The sequence below is a fragment of the Aythya fuligula genome, chromosome 2 (assembly GCF_009819795.1).
Source record: "Aythya fuligula isolate bAytFul2 chromosome 2, bAytFul2.pri, whole genome shotgun sequence".
NCBI lineage: Eukaryota > Metazoa > Chordata > Aves > Anseriformes > Anatidae > Aythya > Aythya fuligula.
Window position 1 is genome coordinate 155,885,714 of NC_045560.1, and position 15,235 is coordinate 155,900,948.

A 15,235-nucleotide genomic window follows, 5' to 3' on the forward strand; every position below is an offset into this window, starting at 1 on the left:
TCTTAATCAAAAGTCCTAACAAGCAACAATGTTCAGGAGGATTATAGGGGATGTTTTTGTTGTACTTTATTCCTCAAGCATGATGTAATTGGTGCTCTAGTTCAAGTGTAGGTCTTTCCTTGGGCATCTTTTTGGGAATGGGATGATGGGATGGATGTGTTCTCATCCATTCAAGTCTCTGGTCACTGTTTCAAATAATTGAGCGAGGCTGAGTGTTCACTGCTAAAATGATTTGTGTCTGGCTTGGAGCCTCTTGGACTTCAGTCTATGAAGTGAAAAATGTTAATTAGGCTTACCTGCAAAATAGCAAATTTTATGCTAAGCCTCTTCTGTGTAAGAATTCTGTTGTGAACATGAATGTACGCTGTGCTGTCATTATTAATTTTTTATCTGTACCAACAGTGAAGCGTACTCGAGCAGCTTAGATGGCACGGTGATCGCTTGGAACATCAACACTCTGAAAGTTAACCGTGCGTTTCAGCTGCCCTGCCAGAACCTCACTTCTCTCAAACTTCATAACGACCAGCTGTGGTGCTGTAAGTTCATTACTCTAACAATTAACTTTTTTTTTTAAATCTTCACATGATACGCTGTTTTATTAGGCAGAACAATCCATTAATCTCAAACACTGACTTTTCAGTATGTGATATTCTTTCCACTTGGTCTGTTTAAGCAGTCTTCAGCGGGTAAGGCTTCCAAAACACTTTCATAGTTGGCTAGCTCGGATTTCTCCTAAAGGTATTATCCTTACTGCAGGATATGACTCCTTGCTACACCCTGTTTGTCTGCCCTTCCCTGTAAATTGGAATGAAAAGCTTTGAAAAAGCCCTTTTAAAGTCTAGAGTGACAATGATGTTTGCAAATTCCATTTGATATTTTGGCTAGATTTGATGTTATTGGTCTGACTTGGTAATCCTCATGCCTGCCTTCTGGCCCTGAACCTGTCATCCCCTCTGCAGAAGCCTAGATAAATAAAGGCAGGATTTATGTTTGGGTAAAGGATTATCTCCTAATACCCCTTTAGATCTCCTATTGTAAAGGAGTTTGGTTTTTCTCCTCGCAGTGTTTTTGGATTCCTAACAGGTGTTCGTGCTACAGAATGGTAACCAGAGTTTAGAGAAAGGACAGATGTAAAAAATAGATGCTATAAAAAAGAGGAAGAAGAACCTCCAAGATTTCACTGTTGATTTGAGAAACAAGGCAGCTGTTAGATGCATCTGCTTTATTTTGCCTCTTTTCCCCCTGCTTTGTGGCTGTGGAAGAAGCAGGCACTTCCGCTAACAGCACTTTCCCTTTCATATTGAAGGTACTGGAAGTTGCATACTCGTTATGTCAACTTATGAATTTCGACTGCAGATGAAAATTGATTGCCACTTGAAGGATTTGTGTTCATATTTCCTCTGCTTCCAGCTCTTTCCTGAGGTACTAAATTTGAATTGGTAGTCATGCTGTCTCCACACCACATTATGTGGTGTTACAAGCGAAAATATAATTACTTATCACGTTATGCTTCCTGTCAGCAGTGCTGTTAAACACAACTTTCTGTCCTTTAGAGAAATGAAGTGTGGGCATCGTATTCAGGGAGCAGTGACCTGTATATTTGGAACACCAAAGACTTCACAAGCACGCCCCAAAAAATTCATCTTCAGGATTGCTCTGAGATCACCTGCATGATCCAAGTTAAAAACCAGGTGGGAGACATTTGGACTGTTCTTACACGTGGAATTCTTGTGGAAGGGAAGTTTAGGTCCCTTGATATTTAATCTAAAGGCTCCTGCAACTGCGTTTTGGAAGAAAATGTTAATAGACAAACAATGAGAAAATGAGAAAAGCTAACCTGTAAATTAGAGGGTTGTTTGGAAAGCCATATCATTAAGGGCTCTTTTGCTCTACTTTGAACTTTGCTCCTTTTCTCTTTAACTCATTCCTCACTCAACTCCACCTTAACTAACCTTGATATCAAAGAAACAACTGGAAGATATCCCTGCGTGCTCCATCTCCTGACCCTGAGTGTTCAAACACCATCTTCCAGCCTGCCCCTGTTGTCCAAGCTTGTCATCGTGCCTGGAACACCCACGCTCCTCTTCCTCACAGCTCTGCAGTTAAACTCACTCACTCTCCTCAAATCTTGTTGAGGGGTACTAAACAAGAAATAAATGGGTATATTTCTTCCTCAGTCTCATCTATTTTTGGACCCAAATTCTGTAAATCTGATTCCATCTTGAATTTGCAGGTTTGGCAGCTTCCTGGAGCAGCAGGTTCCAGAAGTTCACTGCCAGCTGTATAAAGAGAAGTGCTTTCTTCTGCATGAAACTGAACTCTTTCTAGTTTCCACACGGGGCCCTTACTTCTCTAGTTGTGGGATTCGTTGAAAAATAGTTCTTCTTCTACATTCTCATCTGCACTCTTGTGATTTTTTTTTTTTTTTGTCAGAAACCCAGCTGACTTGCTCCCAATAGATCAGATTAAAAAATATTCTGTATTAATGCTCACCACCAGTAAGAATTTCTTCATTTACTCAGTGATTTTATTCCCTGTGATGATCTCTGCTGTCTTTCCAGGGATGGAAGTCAGACTTGTTAGCCTGATTATTTTATTTTTCCTAAGGATGCTCTTCAGGACCCCTTTCTTTGTAGGGAAAACCCTGAATCCAATAAATACATACATGGGAGATTCTCAGTGTTCCCTTCTTCCAGCTTAGCAAGACAGAACCCTCACTTTATTCTCACGGCATGCAAAACTCCTGTCTCGGCTGTGTCCTAGAACAAAATCTATCAAAAAACATTATTCTGTTATGTTTTTCTTCCAGATGTGGGTTGGCAGCAGCGGAACATCCCAGGGCAAAACCAAAGGGAAGATCTACGTGGTCAGCACTGAGAAGAAGAGCGTGGAGAAGGAGTTGGTTGGGCACGCCGACACAGTAAAGGCGCTTTGCTCGGCAGAGGACAGATACGTCCTCAGTGGTGCTGGAAAGGAGGAAGGGAAAATCGCAATTTGGAAGGTCGAGTAGTTCAGCTTTCCAAAATACAAAAAGGCAAATTCAGCGTGCCTGCCTGTGCTGGAAGAAGACCTCCGGCTTTGTTTACCGTAGCGTTTTGCATTTATTTCAACCAGCCGTCAGTGTTATTTTTGTATTTATTGAGTTATTTTTCGGAGCTACGTTGTTGTAGAAAATCAGACTAGAAGCGAATCTCACCTTGCACCTTGAATTGCACCTGCACGTTGGGTAAAGAAATGGAAATGTGAATAGCGGGGCCACGGGCTTTCAACTTCCCCTATTTTGGTGTGAAGGATCGAAGCTGGAGGCCGGACCCCGTGGTGTGGGCTGCACTGAGTGAGCCAAAGCTAGCGGAGGATCAGCTTGGTAATTCCACAGGGATGTTTTCTCAGCGATGCACGGATTACCTTAAAAACTCACAAAAAAATGGCCTTACAGCCTGTAATAGCTGGAAAAGTTCACAGGAGGGAAAAAAACACAGAACCCAATCTCTCCAAAAAAAAAAAAAAAAAGCAACAAAACCCCAAACAAAACACCCAAATGTGTTAATTTGATTTATTGAGTTACTGTAAATGCCCGGTACCTTTCTGAACCAGCAGATTTAGGTGGGAGGGCCGTCTGCTACCGCCGTGTGTATATTTATGGTGCTGTTATTTAAAAGGTAGGTCCAGGCGGCCTCTCCCTGATGGCACTGAAAGCTTCCTGCTGGTAAAGCAAGATACTTGGGTAGTCTCCATAAGGTTTTACTTCTTAAACCTGTTCTTCCTGTAAAAACAATGCAGTTAATACTCGTAACACTTTGTGCAACTGATTTTTTTTTTTTAATTTGAAGCACTTAATACATGCAGCAGTTTATTATTAGTAGTTTATTCTAAGAAAGTATATCAGACTTCCTTTTGGAAGCAACCTTTTAGTTGCCTTGCAGACAAATCTCTGCCAGCCCTGTCTTCAGTCATCCTTTCTGGAAGCAGAGGAGCTGCTGTTATTTAATGGAGAACCTGCTTAATTTAATTTAATTTTATTTTAAAGTTCTGCAAAGTCATCAAACTACTCCTTAATTACTGGAGTGGGCACCATCAGATTGCAGTCAAAGGGATTCTTTCAAGCAGCATTCCCTGATCTCTTCCTGAGTTTGTTTTTTTTTTCCCCATTGGTAACAAAATCATCTTCAAGTAAAACAAGAAATCTTTGCAGAATAATTTTATTTGTGTCACTAGAGTGGAAGACAATATTTAAATTATTGCAAATAGAAGGAAAAAAATGGGCTGCTACTTTTTTAACAAGTGTAAACTGAAACAGTGAAGTGTAAACTACTGGAGATGTACTTCATGTCATACTTCTGACTCTTTCAATGTACTGACAAACGGTTTCATCATGTGATGGCAAATGTAATTTTATCTTTTTAGTATTTTTTTTCAATTTAAGAATATTAAACACTATATTGATACTCCAGCCTGGCTTTATGTCTTGTTCTTTTTCCTGTTTAACTTTTTCTGGTTTATCAATAATTTAAATATTTATAAAAAGAGGTGCTGTGTTACAGACAGCTGCTATTATGATCTCACTTGCCCGGAGAGGCTTTGGCTCCTCTCTGCCTGTCTCCATTCAGCTTAACCCCAACTAATTGCCTTCTGGAGAGGACACGGAGACCTTCTGAGCTCTAGGAAGCCCCTTTGAGGAGTGGAGCTGCAGCAGGGCCCTGTCTGAGCACACTCAGTGGCTCTTTAGCCCCGTGCTGGGGCTGCTCAGCTGTGCCGTGCAGCTTTCAGCTCACCTCTTCCACTTCTTGGAACGATTCCTTGTTTTTTTTTTTTTTTTTGGAAGCCGGCTGCGGTTCAGGGCTAACTTTCGGTCTGTTCCTTCCTGCAGTTGATGATTCAAGCCGAGGGATGGCACCAGTTCCTTCTGGAAGTAACCCACAGGAGCTGCAGCGATGGGAGCTCCGGCTGCGAGCAGGTCAGAGGCCGCGCGGGGGCTGAGGATGAGGTGGGGAGCGCTGGGTGGAGGCTGCAGGGGTCCCTGCAGGTCCCTGCCTTCCCCCAGCCCCAGCTTTTGGCCCACTTTTTCCTGCTGCAGCCCCTTTAGGGCCAGGGCCAGCAGGGTCTCACACCCCATGAAAGCAGAGGAGAGGCAGCTGTGCAGGTGAAGGAGGGAGGAAGCTGTCCCCTGAGCTGCTTTGCCCTTGTAGCTCTCAATATTGGCATTTGTTGGCTTCGCAGGTGGCTGCCACCCCTCGCCTCTGCCTGGGAATGCAAAGCCCTGAGAGCAACCAGCCAAAAAAAACAGGTGTGCACCTCACACAGGCTGCAGCACATTGCTCCTGCATGGGTATTCCCTCCCTCAAACATCACAAAACGTCACAAAAATACTCCCACCCCCACAAACAACACGGGAACGCGAGCCCCAAACTCTTACTGAAATGTTTATTAAGATCGAACTTCAGAACAACAGATCGGAACACAACGGCTCGTGAAGTAGAATAGCTCCAAATTGATTTTTTTGTTGTTGTTTTCTACGCGTAAATGAAAAAAAAATAAATCGAGATTATACAAAAAGAACAGAAAGTGCAGAACACAATAAAACAGTTCTCATGCAACAAATCTTTTTCTTTTTTTTTGACCTTAAAACAGAAAATAAGCTCAACAGTGTAGAAATAAAAAACATACATACGTTATGCCGTCTATGCACTCAAACATTCATCTGTGACATTACTTTTCTTTATCCCTTTTTCCTCATAAAACTTAACATTATGTGTTTAACACATGCTTATAAACATTGCTAAACTCAGCAAGAGCTATTATAGTGCCCCAACTTAATAAGTTGATAAAAAAGTAGTTGTCATATGGCCAGTTCACAAAGGAACTAAATATTCTCTTTTTATTTTTATTTTTTTTTTCCGCTATGAGATGCCTATATGCAGCTTTCTATTAATATGAGGCATTTTAAAGAAGCTGGTCATTTGGCTACCAAAAGGGCTTAGTGTTCATGTTACATCCGAAAGAAAATCATCATTGGGAACTGCCAATGTGGTAAGAGAGAAGTCTACCTGGTTTTGGGGCTGTTTACTACAATTTGGCTATCGCTGAGGATTGAATAGGTGCGGGCGATGCCTGGCTGAGCAAGGCAATGCTCCTTGAGCTCCACCCACAACTCTGAAATTTCGGAAATGTCAGAAAATTTCAGAACGTGGTAGAATATGTCAAAATGAACCCATGTCCGGGCTTTTCTGTAAAGCTTTAGCAGGTTGTAACCGTGCCAAAAGCCTTTGAATTTGAGAAGAAAAATGAATTTGAGAAGAAATTTGAAAACATTCTCTTTTTTTTGGGGGTGTAAATGCTTGCCACTAAACTACTGTAATTTCGGTCAACGTTGGAGTGCCCGTGTTTCCCTGTGCGAGGCTGAAAGCCTGAGCCTCTTGGTTATTATCTAACACCCTTTCTAACTGGCCAGGCTGCTGAAACCTAAGAGGCTGCTGCAGCTCGCCTCTTGTTCTGGATGCAACATGAGAAACAGAAAACTTTGGGTAGCTCCCCTGGTTTTAAAATGACCACTTTTTCAACGCGCTTTACAAACGTTCAGCTTTGTCGCTTAAGAATAACAGCTAGAGGACTCTCTGTAACCATAAAAGTTTCTGCAAAGAAAAATAAAATTTGGTATTTCTTCTACACAGTCATTAACAACATTTCTGTGCAACATTTGGTGTTCATTAACATTTATTTGGCCTATGAAAAGGAAACGAGGACAAAACAGCTGCAAAGAAAACCGACTTCTCTTTCACAATAGATACTTCAGATGCCGAAGCTGCTACATGTGCTTGGAGTAGCATGCAGGAGTTTACTTAGTGATTTAAATAAGGTCTATACGTGTAGCCGAGCTCGTCGCGTAGCGGGCGAGGACGAGGGAAAAGCTGGAAGAACTCAGTTGAAAACCTTGCTGAGTACAGTCGCCTTGGGCTCCCGAGGTGAGGGGAAAAGGACAGCGCGTTTCAGGGAGCGCTAACCTCTGCTGGATTTACTGGCTTCCTCCCTCCAGATGATGAACAACCCGCAGCTTGCCGTGCCTGCTTACTGCCAGCGCTCCGAAACGACCGGAGTCGTGTTCCGAAAAGGCTATGTAGGTAATAAATCTCTATGATCGTCATCTAACCAGCAGGAAGGGAAACATTCCTAAGAAATTATTGCTTCTGGAATCTCAAATTGCCAGCCGCAAGCGGTTCAGACCCGACTGGGCTCTTGCGATAACCCAGTGGTGCAAACTCCTTGCTATGCCTTGCTGAGCGCATCGCTTGGAGCTTCTCTGCCTCCCCGTGGCTATTCCTACCCACGCGCAGCTCACCGACCACAAAGTCCTCACGAAACACTCAAGAAACTGAGCACTGACGGTGCCTGATGCAGAGGTGCTGGAGGTCAGAAAGGCCGCAGCAAAACATTAAAATTGTTTACAGTATAGAGCCACTCGGAATGAAACCACTGCGCCTCAAGACGACTGCATGAAGGTCCCAGGACACGGAGCACGCAGGATGAGCTCGTACAGTAATACCAGCAAACAAAAATGACACTTACTATCACCAGGAATAAAAAAACAAAGCCCCCTCAACTCTCTCTTCTGTAATAAAGACAAAAAATCATACTAGTTTAGCTCTGAATTGTGACAAAACCCATCTTTTCTGTATCAAAATAAAGGTAAGGGACACATCTAGACACAAACGAGTGCCCACTCTACCCTGAGCAGTGCCGGGGCTAAGAAAACTCTCAGAAATTCCAGAAAAAAGCATTTAGCTCTCTGACAGACGTCAGAAACCATCACTGGTGAGCGTGCTGGAAATCAGCGCGGTGGTTTCACGGCCTGGCCGAGGTACAGGAGGAGATACTTTGGCAGGGGCTGCCCCCAGTTAATTCTTCTGGCAACACTACAAATACTTCAGCCTGTTTACAATGGGTAATTATTTCCTTTGGCTTTAGAGGGCAGTGAAATAGAGCTTCCTGCTCCAAGGCGCTGTGCGTATTTCTGCGTCGTGAAGGGTAATTAAAGAACCCCATAGCCAATCCCAAATCTGGCTTTTAACGTCCAATTCTTTGAAACGAGGCTCAGCAAAACGCTGCCTGGGACAAACCGGCCCTGCTCTGCCTGCGACTGAACCCCCCCCGGGCTGGAAATGTCGTTCTCCCTCCTCACTGCTCACCCCGGCCGAGAAAGCTAAATAAAAGAGTGTGACCTCACCCCCAAAACTATTTTGCGTTCCCTGTGCAAGAAATCTTGGCTTACAAAGGTGCTGCCTGGAGCAACGCCGGGCTGAAGCTACATTCACAATCACCGAAACCACGACTGGGGGGGAAACAGGGGAAGGCTGGCGCTGACCAGAAGATTTTCAGCAGGTTTTCAAAGTGTAGAAGAACCTTTTGAGAAGTAGAGACTGAAATAAGGAGCGCTCGACAGTGTTCATTGAACCGAAAGCAGAATCTTCAAGGAGTTTTCAAAATAAAATATTAAAGCCGCTTTAAAACGTCTAACTCAGTTTGTATTTTACATGAATGCCAGTTATAGGGTGAAATACAGCTCTGTTAGATAGGAATATCACCAGAATATATTAAATGTAACTGAGATGATCAAATTCACGGCAGAAGGTCAGTTAAAGCGTTTCTCGCAACTGATTGCTTCAGTAAGGTCTCGTGTTTTTCAGTAGTACTACTCCCCTGTCCGAACACAGTTCACAGTATGTGTCCTAAATAAAAAAAAAAAATCACCTTAAAGAAAAAAAAAAAAAGACTTTTTTGAGACATTTGAGAAAAAAAATAATAAAAGTCCTGTGCGATTACACGACGTCGTCACCCTTGCCAGCATAAGGACGTCGGCGCTGCCCGAAAGCCTTCAGCTGGAAACCACACCAGGAATTGGTCGGTGATGCCAGCCGAGACCGCACGTTGACTTCGAAGATACCAAAAGAAACATTTCTTAAATACATCGACAATTCAAGTAATTTGTTAAAAACTGCTTCTCATTTGGAAATATATATATATAGATTTTTTTTTTTTCTTTTGACTGACTATATTGCAGCATGATTTCCACATGCAGGTTTAAAGGACTGTAGTAGAAGAAGTTTGAGGCAGCAGGAATCTTACGAGGAGCTGTGTGAGTCGGCTGCTTAGCCCACGGATGGGCTGCAACCCGTAGGTCCACGTGAAAATGGGTCAACAGCATCACAAACGCTTCTCAGAAGACGACGGGTGGAAGTTGGGGTCCTGAAGTTGCTTTAAACGGCTGCCGGATCTCTGAGTTTCGTCTGCCCATGGACTGGGGAACTGCCAGCGATCCCGATCAGGTTTTAAATCGGATTAGCACAGCTCTTTGAAGCTCTTCACAGCAAATGTCTTTGCACCGTGGCTACGTCCTGAATCAAGGAAGGGGGCGCGGAGGTTGCGCTGATGGAATTGGAGCAGCTTGGGAGAGCTCCGGCCTACAAGTCCTCCGACACACGGCCTGGAACAGCAACACATGCTAGTGGGTTGGATTTTAAGGCCTAAAAACTGTTTCCGACACGGATTTTTACACAACCAGATGATGCCACAAAGTCACAGAGGTAGGCCTGACACTGTGCCCTTCCCCCGGCCGCTGCCTTCCCAGCCGGGGGGTTAAAGGATCAGAAAAAGTGCAATTCAGCAACGGCTTTCCTTTCCCCACGGGTGACAACTCGCACGCCCCATCCCACCAAGCTGACCCCACAGATGACCCTTCCCCACGGCAGCTTCATCCAGAGACGATTGGGTTTAAACGCCGAGAACACCCCAGAGCTCACGGGCACACCAAACTCCCAGCAAGAAATTGTCACAGCGTTATTTCCAAAGACATTCACAAAGCTCAGCACTCGTGACAAAAACCCGCGAGTGCCGGCCGCCTCTCCCAGCCGCTGCTCCTTCCACCTCTGCTTCACATCACGCACCCAACGCCACCCGCCTGGGCCAAGCAGCAGATGTGGGAGCAGCTGGTGGACTTATGACCAAAAGGACTCGCAGCAGTTTCTTAGAAACCGCAGCAATTGCTTCTTTTTTTTGTGAAAATAAAACTATTCTGTAGTAATTGCACGAACGAAAATACGAAATCTAAAATTCATGTTAAAGAACTGTAGCTGTCAGACCAATAATATGCTCCTGAAAAAAAAAACTGGTCAAGGTGTCAAAGCGTTGGATTCAGTTACTGCACTAGTGAAATCTGAAATGTTCAGACAAAAAAAAATGGCAAGAGACTAGAAGTCGAGATAGCTTCCATTTTGAGTTAGTTTAAAAACAGCCGAAAACTTATTTTTTCTAACTGCTAATCGTATACACTGTGAGTCTCATGCAGATTAATAAAACTTATTTGAAATCTAAATGTATTCGCAATAAAAAAGTGTTCAGAAATGACATTTCTAAGTTGTAGAGAAAGCAATTAGCATCATAGCTACCTGTTCAAACCTAGAGTAAGGACTACAGAATTTCATTTACATTTTTGCATGAAACTGCCTGTTCTTCTGCAATTTTAGCTACAAGTAGTGAAGATCCTAATTCGTTTTCCTGGAAAAAAACAAAAAAAAAAAGAAAAGAAAGTTCTTGATCCTGCACCTGCACTCCCTGGAATGTGGTGAAGCCTCACACGGCTGACTCGCCCTCCAGCTCCGACGCGGCGGTGCCCTTGCGCGTGAGCTTCAGCACGGTCGGCTTCTCCGCGCTCGTGCTGCTGCCCTCGGCGGTCTCTGGAGGACCCAGTCCTTTCTGCTCTTCCTTTGGCTCTTCGTTGACCTCGGGGTATATCACCAAGAAGGTGGCTGTCAAAAAGCCCAGGAAGGATCCCACCGAAGCCACCATGGGAATGACTCTGACCGTGCCAACCACGTCCACCACGCCACCGAGGGCGGAGGCCACGAGGATCTGGGAGATGTAAACCTGACACGACAGAATGGCACAGTCGATGCCGAATCCTCGCTTGGAGTTCCCGGGGCTGTGGTGAATGTACTGGGAAGAGACAAGGAACGTGTTAGGAGGCAAAGCAAAGCAGGAAAGCAAACATTTAGACGGGTATCTTCCTCAATATCTCAGCCACGTGGTCAATTTTATGCCACGTCCAAAGCAACAAATTCCTTATCTCCTTATCAAAGCCTCCTCACCTTACCCTGAGGTAGATATTTACCTAGCGTGACTTTGGCTCCAGGATAAGGTTTCATAAAAAAATCGACACGGAACCATTGGTGAAAACTATTTCTGTGATTTTAAACAGGGATCTCCCTTCCAGTCCCAGCACAGAAACGTGTTATGATAAATAATCCTCGTGTCACCTGTAAGCCAAACATCACAGTGCTAAAAACTGGGCAGGAAAGCTGTCCTCATTGCCAGCAGCATCATGTTGCCTTCCATCTCCTCAAACCCTGAGCTGCAGATCCAGGCTCACCTCAATATCTAAGGCTGCCAAGAACCTAACTAATGCTACCATAACAGTGGCAACCACCATGTAGATAATAAATACTCTAATCATTATTTCCTCTCTCTTTATCTACCCACATGCATGCAAATCCTTTCATATCTCTGCACAGAGATATGCAATCCTTTCATATAACTGCACAGAATTGTAGGGGTTGGAAGGGACCTCAAGAGATCATCGGGTCCAACCCCCGTGCCAAAGCAGGTTCCCTAGAGCAGATAAATGCTCTGCCTTGATCAAAGTACTCCACGTACCTCTTTAATATCGTGGTATTGTCCCAGAAGCGCGTAGGGGCAGTAGGAGATGCTCATGGAGACTATTCCCATCGTGCTGATCATGATCATGGTGACGTACACGTTGGGGAACATCGCCATCACTGCAGTGCCCAGAGAAAAACCCAGTGTGCCCAGGATGTAGATCACCTTTATGCTAAGGTCGTAGTTGTCCAAGTATTTCTGCAACAAGGCTGCAACAGATCAAGAATAAAACAAACACCAGCTTATTTGGTGAGCTTTTATGGTATTGACATGGCCGGGGCAGCTCAATATGCTTTTTAGGATTTGGATGCTGACTGCATATTTGGCAAGGCGTAGCAGCACTGCTCAGCCCTCGCTGGGAAAAGGACGTATTGCTGCTTCAGAGAGGAACTAACGAGCTCAGGGACTTGCCTACAGCCCTGCTACGAGCCTGCAGCACAATTCAATAACGTGAAACTCAATCAGTCCACTCAGTGGAAGTCCATTCATTGTTATCTATTTATTAAACGTCATCGATGCAGCTGTACTCCGAGCACAGAGCTCTTTCTAATGCAGACGCACTTGCTAGATGAAATGATCAGATGATTGAAGTTTTCAGCCGTATTTCAGCTTGTGTAAAACTTTCATTTTAAAACAGTCTTTGGAAAACCCTTTTTATATGTGCTTGAATCTTCTAACAAGCAAAATTTTAGTTTCCTGATGATAAATGCCATTTAAAAATGGTATGATTTTGTGCTCAATACCATTTAACTCATCTATTCATATTTCTACCTCTATATTTTTAGGATTTTTTAAAAAATCTCTCCCCTTACAACCACCCAAAGTGCTTTTCAAAAGTATTTTTCGCTCCAAAAGAGGGGGTAGATGCTAATTGAAGCGAAACCATTTTTATCTTGCAGTGCATCGATGAGGTGCGTTCCAGTGTCTGGCTGTGCAGTCTCTTACCTGAACAAACGGCAGCAGTAGCAGCATAAATCACCAGCCCCCAGCATCCCATCTGAACCCCCGCGTTGTAGGCATGTAACTCCGTTGAATTGGAAGGGGCCTGTGCCAAACGCAAAGAGAAAGACATTTTCTTTCGGTGAGCACACCTCAGAAAAAAAAAAACAAGCAGCTCCAAGCGTGTCTGCACATGGGAACTCCTCTCTTACCTTTGGATCGCCCTGAAAAATGACCTGGCCCATGAAATCCGTGTAGAACACAGCTTCAGCAATGATCGAGAACCACGTTAAGAGGTGACAAACGCACAGTCTCAGCAGCTCCTTTGGCATCTTCAGCATCGACAACCACAAAAGCCTGACGGTGGTTTCGGTTTCCCCTTCCTCGCTCTCGGTGTCTCCGCTCGAGTTCGTCGCGCCGCTCTGGTTCCTGTGCCGGTAGCGCTGCCGCTGCCGCTTCTGCATGTCGTAGATGTCGTTCATGCTGCGCGAGGACTTGATCAAGACGATGGCGTTGGCTCGGCGGAAGCGGTAGCGGTGCGAGCCGATTTTGCCGTAGTAGGAGAAGGTGTAGGAGGGCTGCCGGTAGAACATGTGCCTCCGCCTCCGCATGGAGTTGGAAGTGCTGGACTGCTTCATGCCTATTCGAGTGTGGCCGTTGAGGAAGTCTTTCCGCAGGGAGCCGTTCGCGTTCGGGACTTTGTCTTCGTTCAAGCGGTTATCGAGCAACATCTCCTCCTCCTTCTCGTTGTCCCTGAGGAAAGGAGCGAGGTGGTTCAGTTTGGACTTCATCATCTCCTGGCTGGTGTTGTGGGGGGTGTTTGGATACGAAGCGTCCTGAAAAATGGAGGGCTCGATGTCATGCAGGAAAAGCAGCTCCGATTCGATTTCCAAGGTGGCGTCGGGCATGTGCAGAACGGAGTCGCTCTTACTCCTCACGATGTTCACCTCCAGGAACTCCATGTTGAGATCGTGCTCGGACTGCACCTCGTCGTGGAACATCGAGGCTCCGTACGGCTCCTCCTCGCTGATCACGTTCAGCCGATTCAGAGGGGGGAGGCTGCCGCTGAATTTGACACTCGAGAGGGTGTCTCCTTCGTCGTCGATCCTGTCCTGCTGAGGGTTATATTGCTCTTCTTCAATGCTAAAAAGGTGGAGAGCAACGGAGACTGAGAAAATAATGGCTGCGAAGAAGAAAAGGACTTGCTCTTGAGATTTAAAAATAACACCCAAGAAGGTCTGCGTCCAGTCCAGCCCTCCTAACATATAACCGATTGCTCCTCCGAGACCTGTGGAAGAGAAAACGGAGGTATGGCAATAAGCACTGGCAAAAAAGCACATTAAACCTGACATACGAGTTGCTTACATCAGAAAATTTCAACAAAATTTAAACGAAATGAGTTTTAAATGAGTTTAAATGAGTTTTTGGCTCACAATGTGAGGAAATATCTGATAGGGCTATTTCTTTGGGAAATTGCTTTCTCTGGGACACATACTCTAGCTCTGGACAACCTGAGGGCTGCAGGACTAATTGCTGCTGCCCTTACAGTTTCCATGCATCCATAAAGACAAGGAGGAGTAAATAAATAAGACGTGTTTGTGCAAAGCTCTTTTTTGGGGCTGTACAGCTGCTACTGTATGGGATAAAGGCTGTTGCTCCCTTAGCCTCAGAAGGGATGGAGTGCCCGAAGGGTGCATGTTTGGGGAACAGTGGTAAATAAAGGAAGGACTGCAAGTGTTTGGAGGATACATCTTTGGATTCATGTCTTAAAATGAGTGTATACTGCGGCTGAAAGGTGCAGCAGTAACTCTGCTCCTCAGTCTGTAGGTCACTGCCCTTTTCTCACACAGGTTTACGCATACAAGGTTCATTACCAAGTATGGCACTGGGGGAAAAAGAACATAAACCTACGTTCAAGTAACAGACTCACTGCAGTTTGCTACTGTTCAGTTTTGTCTATTCAGCAGATAGCACCAAATGCTGAAAGCCCTCATTTTAACCAAGTGGTTTAAAAATTTTATAATGCTGACCACCAACTCATTGCTTTATGCCACTAGGTAAGTGCACTTTGCATTTGTATTTCATACTCTGTAAATAATTTTTCTATTCTCTGCCTGGAGGTCCTTATGGGTATTTCCTCCAAGACAGCTGCACTATGAGCTTCAGTACTCGTAAGGAAACAGCAGGGGGAAAGGATGAAAAAAACCAACAGTTGACCCAGGAAAAATCAATTCAGCCAAAACTCGGTCATCAGAAGAGCTGACAGCTGCCAAGACATGACCTAGGCACGTACCAGCTGAAAAGGCATGGATGTTAAGGGCCATATCTTGCTCTTCGCTGTCCACCACATCCAACAGGTACGCCCGAATTGGCCCTTCCGTTGCGTCGGCGCAGAAGTCCAGCACCACAACGCCAAGCACCGTGAGAACTATCCCGATGGGCTGCTTGTCCGGGACGTCGCCAATAGCCAGACCTGCGGGAAAACAGGAAAGAAATCTGAGCACGTCAGCCCAAAAGCAAGCACTACGAAGAACAAGGTTAATCTTAAGGGAAAGGTGGCCAGCACACTTACTGGAAACATTCCTTTGCAGAA

General features: G+C 44.8%; 2 protein-coding genes across 8 annotated transcripts in view; one reads left to right on the top strand and one right to left on the bottom strand.

The window, feature by feature from the left end:
• Positions 1-4,450, top strand: part of DENND3 (DENN domain containing 3) — a 33,244-nt gene extending 28,794 nt beyond the window's left edge. For both annotated transcript variants that reach the window (XM_032182580.1, XM_032182581.1), the window contains exons 20-23: positions 403-536; positions 1,307-1,422; positions 1,554-1,691; positions 2,810-4,450. In XM_032182580.1, coding sequence (XP_032038471.1) covers positions 403-536; positions 1,307-1,422; positions 1,554-1,691; positions 2,810-3,010 — 589 coding nt within the window. In that variant the 3' untranslated portion in view covers positions 3,011-4,450. The remainder of the gene's footprint in view (positions 1-402; positions 537-1,306; positions 1,423-1,553; positions 1,692-2,809) is intronic.
• Positions 4,451-10,090: 5,640 nt separating this feature from the next.
• SLC45A4 (solute carrier family 45 member 4) overlaps positions 10,091-15,235 on the bottom strand; it is a 65,220-nt gene continuing 60,075 nt past the window's right edge. For all 6 annotated transcript variants that reach the window (XM_032181257.1, XM_032181251.1, XM_032181253.1 and 3 more), the window contains 5 exons: positions 14,936-15,115; positions 12,855-13,930; positions 12,649-12,748; positions 11,701-11,912; positions 10,091-10,983 (listed from right to left, as the gene is read on the bottom strand). In XM_032181257.1, the coding sequence (XP_032037148.1) occupies positions 10,621-10,983; positions 11,701-11,912; positions 12,649-12,748; positions 12,855-13,930; positions 14,936-15,115 (1,931 nt within the window). In that variant the 3' untranslated portion in view covers positions 10,091-10,620. The remainder of the gene's footprint in view (positions 10,984-11,700; positions 11,913-12,648; positions 12,749-12,854; positions 13,931-14,935; positions 15,116-15,235) is intronic.